This window comes from Corvus brachyrhynchos, unplaced genomic scaffold (assembly GCF_000691975.1).
Source record: "Corvus brachyrhynchos isolate BGI_N302 unplaced genomic scaffold, ASM69197v1 scaffold100, whole genome shotgun sequence".
NCBI lineage: Eukaryota > Metazoa > Chordata > Aves > Passeriformes > Corvidae > Corvus > Corvus brachyrhynchos.
Window position 1 is genome coordinate 1282811 of NW_008236230.1, and position 10878 is coordinate 1293688.

Consider the following 10878-nt stretch of genomic DNA (forward strand, 5'->3'; position numbering starts at 1 on the left):
CGGCCCGGCCGCTACGGCGCCGCCAGAGGGACCAAAAGCAGCGCGGGCGAGCGCGGCTGGGACGGACTCGGCCCAGCTCCGGTCCCCGCCCGCTTCCCTGGCTCCTGCACGGGGACAGCCTGACGCCGGCACACGGGAAAGCCGCGGAGGGACTTTTTCCAAGGACTTGTAGCGGGGGATGGCTTTACAGTGAAAGAGAATAGGGTTAGATTAGATATTAAGAAGAAGTTCTTTATTGTGAGGGTGGTGAGGCACTGGAACAGGTTTTCCAGAGAAGCTGTGGATGCCTCATCCCTGGAAGTGTTCAAGGCCAAAAAAAAGGGCTTTGAGCGACCGGGTCTAGTGGAGTGTGTCCCTGCCTATGGCAGAGGGGATGGAACTGGATGATCTTTAATGTCCCTTGCAACCCAAAGCATTCTGTCATTCTATGAATTCCCAGCAGCTGCCGATACATCAATACTGTGGTATACTTGTATCATATTAAATAATATAGCCTTAAAAATACTGCCTCTTCAAGCCCTCTTCTCTTGACTGGGAATGACCATTCCTGCCACAGATTCATGGTTGTTTTCTCTAACACACTAGTGATGATCTGTGTCCTCGGTAGTAGATACTGAGAAGAATTTTATTTAGTACACTCTGAAATATTAAATTCCAACCTTTATTGAAATAAAGCTCTAATTGAAGCCAAAGGCATTCCAAAATATCAAGCCTGGCTAGAGCCATCTTAGCTCCTAACACCCCTTACATTGAAAAACATTATAATCTGTTTATATACCATGATAACGTAGGAGTAAGAAAATAAAAGCGAGGGCCGGGCTTTTGCTATCTGGTACATAATGGTAAAATTTTAAAATGAAGTCTCTTTTTTTTGTAGATGTTTTCCCATTATCCAAGTGGTATGTGTAAAAGCTATAAAAAACCTGGGTTTGTGCAGAAAACGTGGATGCTTGTACTGAGATACCTTTAAAAAATATTTAATACAATAGGTATAATTTGCATCTGCAACACTTCCATAAAGTCAGCTCATTGAGAGTCTCTGTACTTATTTTCCCCAATACACAGCCACCAACAGAAATTGGATTAAGATCACCTGTTTACTGATCTTTTTCCTAGAAGCAGGTGTTGGAGGACTCTTAATCCATGTGGGTTAATCCATGTGGGTAGAGAAAGTGCCATTCTACAGGTTTATTTCACTCTCTAATAACTTATTCAGTGCTCTTAAGTAAACATACCCATTTGTTGTAATGACAGGGGACTGTTTGAAACATAATACTGCCAGACAATTTCCACATTCATATTGATTCCTTCTATGCTTCAGGCTTCCACATGATTTTTTCTACAACCTTGGAGTGCAGCACACCTTTTTTGTCCCAGGCTTTAAGAGCTCCTTTGGAAGCAAGCGCAAACTGTTCTACAAACAATTCATCTGTAACAGGATTAAGAGAAACAGTCCACTAGGTAATGGTGATACTTTCAGAAGGAGAATGGGAAAAAAGGTGTCAGAGATTTAGCAGTTATCAGCCCTAATCCATGGGAGGACAGACATCTATCAGACTATGTATCTAGCTTGGACCACTGTAGCTCCATGTTCCCTGCCACATGAGACGGTCCTCAGAAAACTACTACCTCCCTTACTCTACCTATGGCTGCATTATTATATTTCCTGAAGATTAAGAGTCAAAATGTTTGCTCACACTCGGAGATGCACTAATTCTGTACTTAACACGACATATTATGTAGGACAGGTATACATTCTGGTTCACACTGAAGCTGGGAAACTGGGTACAGAGACCATAGTCAGAATCCCTGGAAGAACTGCAGTATTGCTCCTTCCTGGAGGAAGTGACTTGAGAAGACCACTAACAGCTTCCTTTTTATATTTGCAGGACGAAATGTAGAACCCAATGGTGAGAAAAGACAGTGCCTGCCAGCTCTGTGAAGCAACCTGTGTTTCTGAGCCCATCTTGGAAAATCTGAGCTGCAGTATGTTCCTGTTGGTGAGGCTAAACATGAGAGTGATTTCAAGTGCCATGTGCTAGGATGAGCATGTTGTAATGACACTTATCTATCACACTTCCCTCCCCTGCCAAAGTGCCAGGCAGTGCTTTGTAGTTCACAGTGCTGTCTAACAGATCTTTAGCTGGTGCAAAATCAACAGACTTTGTTGGATTTTGAGGTCAGCTCTTACTGGCATGGCATGAGTGAAGCACATGAACAATAGGGATTGTACAGAGCATGGGGAGACATGAGAGGGGGGAACAAAGCATATGGTCAAGGGAGTTAGATGATTGACAGAAAAACTCATCTGAAAATGGAAAGCAGCATCTATATCCTGAGCAGTTGTTACAGCAACACAGCAAGTGACCAGGATCCTCTCTATCTCATGCACTGTGATTGATATTCCAATATTCTAGGCTATATTTCCACTTTATACAAGACATTGGTTTAAATGGAATAGGCACACATATTTATGAAAGAGAAATTAGCTAATAGGATACTTCAGTACTGCTGTGAACATTCAGGTAGTTCCATCATACTTTTGATAGAGGACTAGCGATGAAAAAGGATACGCACTGAGGAGGTCAAGCGATACACTCATTAAGTTCAAAACAAAACACCTATTTTCCTCAGCTGTATTATCTCCATGAATATTCTTTGAAACCACTCTAAAAAAACTTAATTCTTCTTTTGATTGCATATGAATTTCAGGATACCTCTCAGAAAACCAGAGTCCCTAAGCCATAGAAATACTTGCTGTAGAACCAACATACCTTTCTGCATAGTCGATTGGAAGGAGTCTTTGGGCGTGGATACATTTTTCCCAGAGTAGAAATCCCTAGGCAAGGAAGAACAACCACATCAAAGGAGAAGGTTGGGCTGGCAAAAAGAAAACGATACTAAAAAAGAATTGCAGGAGCCTGGGAGATGTTTCATTGCCAGAATAATTATCAGTTAAACCCGTTGTAGGTCCTCATGAAGAGCCACTTGCAGAAATGTGGAGTCACTGCTGGATTGTATTATTAAAGGATCCTCCATAACAGACATGTCTTATTTTCTCCCTCAACACTCTGTCTCTCTATTCAAGACACACTCAGGTTTGGATACTGAGAAGCAGTTTCCTGGAGAAGATAATTTGAACTTGGCTAGCAAAACTCCCTTTGCAGAAGGAGCCATGGTCTTTGAATGGAGGATTGAATGATGAAAATACCCTTCTCTGATAAAATTAGTAGCAGTGCTTTTTTGCACTTATATTGCAAAATTTTCTATGTGAGTGCTGGGCCTCACAGATGTGTAACATAAAAGAGAAGAGCTAAGAATACCAAATGCAGGTGCTGGAGTTGTGCCTTGAATTAACTGAGTAATGAATGTAGGGAGTAATGCATTTGCATTGCAGTTTCCATTCTGATTACAAATTATTTAAAATTTTAATTGATATTTAAATTAAATTATGTTTATTACAGTAATTACAAATTTAAATTAAAATTAAAAATTAAAGAAGTTACAAATTACATGCTTTTGGTAGGCAGCCACTGGACAACAAATAAAGCCTCCAAACAACTGGAGAGAGAATAACATGAATATATCATCTGATTCTTTCCATGAGAACTCAGTGCACATACCAGGCCTGATACAGCCAAAAAGAGAAGTGAAAATAGGTATAAAGAACAGTGTAATACAGTACAACAAAAGAGGAAGTACTCTGAGAGGGTTTCCACCAGAATCTGAGATGCTTTTTCTTTTTTATAATTTTCTTTTTTTTCAGTTACAGGTGGTGTAAGAAAAAAAGCAAACCAAAACATTTAAACATGGTGGATCAAACTCTACTCCTGTTTATTACTAAATTTATTAAAGTATCTAGGAAATTCCATTTAAAAATGTATAGCCTTCTTCCAACAGACATTTCAAACATGGTTTTTGCCTTCTTTTGTCTTCAGGGAGTAAAATCTCCCTTTTATCAGCCTTCTCAAAATTCAGTAAATAGAGCAATTCACAGAGCCTGAAAGACTTTTCTAGTTCTTACTTCTTTAATGTAAACATTTATTTTTCTTCATTTTCTACAATCAAATAGGTTAGCCAATAGTTGAATTTTGATTTCTTGGTGGTTTTTGTTTCCTTTTTAAAATTCTTGCTTTAAAATCAGAGATTACTGTAAATTAGGCCAACATCTGACAATTACACTCTTTAGACTTGTCACTGCACTGGAACTTGATGCAGGTGCAAGGACTGTAGGCAGTGTAGAAGGGTGAACTTCTTAATTTTCATCATTTTGTAATTTGGTCCACATTGACTTATCTTCACAGATGGAAAATTTCCACTGAAGTTGGTGAAAAAATAGCTTGCATAAACTGGACAGAGGGTGTCACCTCTTGTTTTGCAACAGCAGAATGACACTACTCCACCACTACAGTAACAGTACGGGTGAAGTTTACTCAAATTCATCCTCATTTGCTTTTCCATCTGCTCTGAACAGAATGCTGTCAAGCCATGTGACCTCGCCTTCTTCTAATTAATTGATGATAGAAAGTGTTGTTCGCCCCAGGAAATGCTGAAAGTTGGTAAGGACTCTTTACTCCAGCATTTTGGGACATCATTTGCTCCCAAGGAAGAATAAAAACAGGGAGATTAAATGAAGGGATAAAGAGGATCCCTGTAAAGGGATTCTCTCCACTCACAGAATGGGGAGCCCCTCACAGCTCCTTATACACAATCTTATCGTCCTTCCCCCTCTTTATATATAGCGTGATTTAGGTGGAGAGTGGAGTAAGAGTCATATACATAGCAGGATGTTCTTCACAAAGCTTGTTAGCACATGCAGGGATGTGTGTTTTAATCTTTAAACCACCCTCAATTCACCAAGAGTTAGTTACTTTTTGACCATTGTGTCCTTCAAAGTTTCAGTGACACAACTTTGTTTCTCTCCTCAGAGCCAGAACAGGACCATCCTATCTCCACAAGCCTCCTCCTTCATCCAGCTCAGCCTTTCTCACTGCCAGCTACACAGATATCCATCCTCAAAGATAACATGGAATGCACATAGTGTATCCACAGGTAGTAAACCTTAGCCCTTGCCTGACTCCTTGGTCATCATCCTACAGTGCTGAGGGAGGAAAAGGAGAACACACAGAGAAATGGCTCCTGTCCTTGCAAACAAAATTCCAGGGAGAAAGGGATGACAAGTTGGCAGAAAGTCAAGAGCCACTATCTAAATATAACAAGCTGGCTCCTTGGCTTAAAATCCTGCAAGCAGAATTTGAAAATGAGCAAGCTGAGATGAGGAAAACACAACAGATTTGTGAGATCGGAAGGGAGAACCAAAAGCTGCAGCAACAGAGGGTGAAAGACCAATGACAAAACCACATCCTGCAGCTTGAAACCAATGGAAAGAGATATGATATAGTCAGGGAACTAGAGACAGCTACAACATAATTCAGTCTGATACTGTAAGCACCAAAACTATCTATAATGCACAATCCTAGCTGCCATGTGCAGCAGTTCCCAGTTGCCAGGTGCAGCAGTTCCCCTTCCCTTCTAGGGACAAACTCCCACAGATTCCAGCTGAGGGTTCTCTCCAAAAAGCTACTTTAAGAACTTTAAAGGTGAGATAGCACTCCTGAATCCTTTATTGGATTTGAGTCCTGTAGATGCTGAAAAGGTTAGCAGAAAAATTTTCCTGCTTTTTACAGCTGCTTGTGAGAGTCTCCTTTCTCACGCAGGCTAGCAGTAAACAGTGTAGAAGGTTTTGTAAACCAAGACTTTATCTCACAGGTGCAAACTTGTTATGCACAGTCTTCTTTTCCACACTGAAGAAAATATTTTGAAATAGGCATCGTAGCATTCAGCCAATCACTCTGGGAGGTGTATGGTCAAGCACCCAATGATGTCATTTCTCTATTGTAAACCAAGTTACATAAACGAACTGATAATTAATTAAATAATGCCACTTATCCTGGACTTGAATTCCATGTCATTCTTCGCGCCGTCCCTGTGGACAACAGTGACAGAGTCCAAGTGTGGAATTCTGTCTTACACAGATATTTATGCAATAATCTAATTTCAAGCACTGATGAAACACTTTGCAATTTATTATTTCAAGTAAATGAGGAAATAAAAAGTTAAGATAATGAACTTTTTTTTACTTCTTCAAGGGGAAAAGGAATGAAAGGATCAGAATGTAAATGTTGCATAGTTTGTTACCTTCTCTCTTTCTTCAGCTTGCAGCAGCTTACAGACAGTTTTGTCTGTATCTTGCATGGGTTAGGAAACATTCAAAACTGGACACAATATTCTAGATGCACTCCAATAAGAGATGTAAAAGTCACTCACAAAGAAAACAGATCTGCTTTGTTCATTTCCCATAGCATGAAGAGTAACATCTAGAAATTAATCTTCAGTTTTCTTATTTTTTTCTTTAACATTGACAACTCTACCATAGCCATAGGTGCCTTTCTTATTCATTGATTACTCCATATAAACTTACATGTACACATTACTGGCTATGTTTTATTTCCCTATTGTACTTTAGGCTTAAAATAGAATTTTGCTTTCACCACATGTGACAATACTCACAATGATAAAACCAGGAGATTGGAGGTTGTTTGGATACACTCAATGCTGCTACCAGATACTGCTGTAGTATACAGAGTTCACTCCCTGGGTGAGAAAGACTGGATTTATGAAATAGCCAACCTATCACTGAATAAGTAGCAATAGTTAACTTGCAGTGTAGAATAAAAATAGCTTTTTATCTTTTCATGTCAACAACTTTGTTTCTGCTCTTCACGCAGAGGGAAGATAAAAAATCTGGTGGCTAAAAATACTCTGTATGCTTTAAGCTGCATATATTGCAAAACCATCACCCCAACCCAAGTCTTGCACAGTCTTAAGCTGGGCAGCCTTGGACAAGGCCAAAGGGAGCTCTGAATTTCCTTTCCTGTTGCCACCATATGGAGCATATGGAATCCATCAATCTGATTAAGCAGCCATGGTTAGCAATGACAAATTTATCTAGACTATTAGAGTTTTCATTTGATTTTTTCCATTTCTCAAAAAATACCATCTAATTATTTGGTCAAGTTTGTGGAACACAATTTTCCATATATTTCTGTGAGATAGATCTCCAGGGAAGTATCTCTCTCCTTTTTTTTTTCTTAGATAAAATACAGAATTTGTGTGTGGTTGAGACAATTTTCTGCAATAGGGTAGCTAAAATTCCTTCCTGAAAAAAACCTTGGGAAAGCACTGACCTTCAAAGAACCACCACAATTCAGGCAAAAATTTAGCAGATCTCATTAAGAGCTCCTGTGAACACTGGTTTGTCTCCTGTACTACCATCCAGTCAGAAGCAGCTGACAGGACTTCCAGGGATGAGGTTGCTGTATGACCCCTTTCTGCCTGCATCAATTTCAAAAAGGTTGATTCCCCACAGTTATAATCAGTGGTGAGAAAGAATAATGTCAGTTTGACAGGTCTAAGTGGGAGATTCTCACTGGAATTATAAATAGCTACCACATACAGTAACTGTTTGTAATTTTGAAAAATACTATAGAAATTAAAATGAAAAAAAAAAGCCTCAGAATTCGATAAATATAGAATTATTTTTCTAAACTACAAAAAGTAATGAAGAGATAAATCTTGGTGACTTTTTTTTTTTTGAAAGTGTAATATTATCTCTCCTGATTTCAACAGGCACGACATAATATGGAAGGGTACAAAATCACCAACTATTAGAAGAAAATTTTAGAGCTTTTGACAGTTTCTGAAAGCAAAAAAATTGATCTTGTCTGTGAGCCCAAGAAAAGTTTTAGAAAAAATAGCAAGCAAAAATAACAAGCTACCTTTTTGGGGCGCACTGGATTAGGGGGGTTACTTATCAAAACTATTGCATTGACCTGAACCTGAAGAGAACCGAGAAGGATGCAGTTCTTGGCACGTGGTAGCAACTGCAAGGTATTAACACCTAGAGCAATGTCCACAGAAAAACAACTGAGAAAAAAACCCCCACCAAACACTTTGCTAATATGTAAAATTCCAGGGAAACTCAGGGAGCAAGTGAGAAAGTGATCCTCCTGATTGTACCAACAAAATTTCCTTCTACATTACAAGCAAGATGTCTGTCCTAGTCAGATTATATTGCAGATAGCTTTTTCCTGACATATCTTGGTATGCCATCCAAAAGTGAGAAACAGGATGCAGACAGCAGGTTAGGACTGTATGACACTGCTCCTAAAAGTGCTTTGCTGAATTCATCTCTCATAGAAGGCACTGAGTAAATTATGAAGAGGCAGTCCAACTGATTCTTGAACCCTTGGCCATGCCAAAAGCAAGTATTGATAGCAAAAATAATAAGTCTCTACATAAACAGTTATTTGTCTTTTGCTGGTATCTTCAAAGAGGGAACAACACATCTGGGAGATTCATTTAAGAAGTTTAAAATGGAAATGTAAGGTAAACATTACTTACAGATCACATACTAGGAATGCTCACCCTTTTTGTAAGACACATTATGAAACTGAAGGCATATTTCCTCGTAACACTTTTACATGTAATTTCTAACTGAAAACCTTCTTTTAAATGCAAGGATACAATGCCTGTACATGACTGCAATCACATTCCCAGGAGCAACATGAACTCTGAGTGAACACCAGTCTTCTCAGCATTAGCATCCAACATAACAGATGTCAAAGCTCAACATCACAATAGTGGCAAATATTGTCAACATTTTTTATTATGCCTGTGAATGAACACACAGAGCAGTCCTTGCAAAAAGAAAGGAAAAAAAAATCTCTGCAGCTTGTTTCAGGTTTTCATACAGACTTCTCTTTCAAATTATAACTTGTTTAATATGGGTAGAGTACTTAGCACAAAAGAAATGCAGCCTAATATGCTTTTAGGCACAGTTGTAATATTGGAGTCAGTCTTGGCTGGGTGTGTTGCCGAAGCTAGTCAAGGTACCGCAATTATTTTCAGATGCACTGTTAATTAACACCCTTCCATGCCCCAACAACATACAAACCCAGTGAGAGCACCATACAGGTTAATTAATTAGCAACGTCAAGAACAATTAACTCAGATGGAAAAGCAGCACTTAAAGTACATAGTCACTGTGTAGAAGACACAAAATGTTTCAGATCCTGCAGTGCTATATAGGAAACCTCCTACAGCATGCCAGTAATTTTTTACTTTCCTGAAGAAAAAATAATTAGCTGCTTTTCCCCCCCAAAAAACTCCTGCAAAACAACCAAACCATGACTAGGATAAAGACATCACAACCTGGTGAAAGACCCTTACAGAAAAAGTAATATTATACCATTGGGTGGATATTATCTGACTAGAAATATTGTTATCAGTAGCAATGAATGTTTTCTGGTTTTCATAATCACGTCACTTTCAGTCAATACTTAACAGCATTTCAGTAACATTTTCAGCAGGTTAAAATAAGATTAATCTTAGCTAGAATGGTTACTTCTGATAATTTTTTAGTGTAATTTGCAGGTTCAAAAGCAAATGAGTGAAAATGAAAAATGAAAGCCTCAAGACTACATTTACCATTGCCATTACAGCAAGCTGCATATGCCCAAATGACAAATTAAAGTTAACTCAACATATAGAATGTATCTTAACACTACTCTTGTTTCATTTTACCCTGGATGCAAATTGTTGAATAAACTGTGGGAGAAAAGAGAAAGCATGGAGGCTGGTTTGGGCTTTGGCACTTTTATTTTCACTGAATGTTTTGATTGTAGGGCTTGGGAAAGCTTTGCATTTTAACATCCCTTACGCTGCATTTAACAAAAGGTCTACTGAGATAAAGGCAATGTATCTATCATATTCATTCCCTATCATGCTTTGGGAAACTTTCAATTAAACCATCAAATATATGACTCAAATTCAGTTATTCTAAAGCAATGTGGAATTATGTGAGATTTCAATAGCACCTTTGTTTCAGCAAACAAATTGTTATGCTTTATCCTTGGTCTTTCTGGAGGTATGTTAGTCTACTTCCCACGGAATCACAGAATATTCTAGTTGGAAGGGACCCACTGTCGTCCAGAAAAAATTGGACTTATTACCTGGTGTGCAATAAGCCAATAATTACACACTTGAGAGAGACATTGATCATTAATTTCAGAGTTGCACCAGCCTGGGTGCTCAGTGGTATTCCACAAATCAAGCATGCCAACTATCAAAACCTTCCACTATTTACACATTTTAACAAAGACATTAATGTTCACTATCTACAAGTTACATATTTCTCTTATTAATCAGTATTTTATCTTTTATAGGTTAATGAGTCTCTCGCTACTCATGCTAACTGATTGCCATGCTCAGACTTTATTTTGGAGCCAGGGGGTCTCTGGGGTCGGTGGTCCGTGAGTCGGTGGCCGTGATCTCCACCTGCGGGAATTCTCTTTTATCCAGTCAGAGCTGATTTAGTACAGTTGCTGAGTTGGGTTTATTAGTTTCTTCCTTATCTTGGGAGTTCTGCCAAATGTCCTTGTGGCCCGTAAATTCTGCATTCTTTGTGTCCACTCTTAGTGCTACATCCTTCTTCCCAAGCTCTCCCTAGGTCTAAGATTATTGTAGCACGTCAAACCCTAAATCTCAGCAAGGCACTTCTACCGACAAGTAATTTGTCTTTCTAACACCAGGACATCACACAGACCTTGCTTGTTAGCTGCTGCTTCACAGATTACATCTTCAAATTCCACATTTTGCAACGCCACGAGGATCGTCGAAGTCCAACTCCTGGCGCTGCGCAGGACCAAGGATAATCCGAAGCGCTTGGGAGCGCTGTCCAAAAGCCCCTCGCGGGAGAGGCTCGGTGCTAGGAGCACTTCCCTCGCCCCGGGGCCGCGCTCCGGGATTGCAGGAAGC

General features: G+C 39.3%; 1 protein-coding gene and 1 long non-coding RNA gene across 2 annotated transcripts in view; both read left to right on the plus strand.

Moving 5' to 3' along the window:
• The first annotated feature begins 345 nt into the window (after positions 1-345).
• On the plus strand, positions 346-7968 carry LOC108449788. The gene is made up of 3 exons (XR_001866077.1): positions 346-1461; positions 1890-2000; positions 4929-7968. It is a non-coding gene; the product is annotated as an uncharacterized LOC108449788 (long non-coding RNA).
• SSR1 (signal sequence receptor subunit 1) overlaps positions 7969-10878 on the plus strand; it is a 27204-nt gene continuing 24294 nt past the window's right edge. Inside the window, exon 1 of the mRNA XM_017746908.1 lies at positions 7969-8052. Within this exon, the coding sequence (XP_017602397.1) occupies positions 7969-8052 (84 nt within the window). The remainder of the gene's footprint in view (positions 8053-10878) is intronic.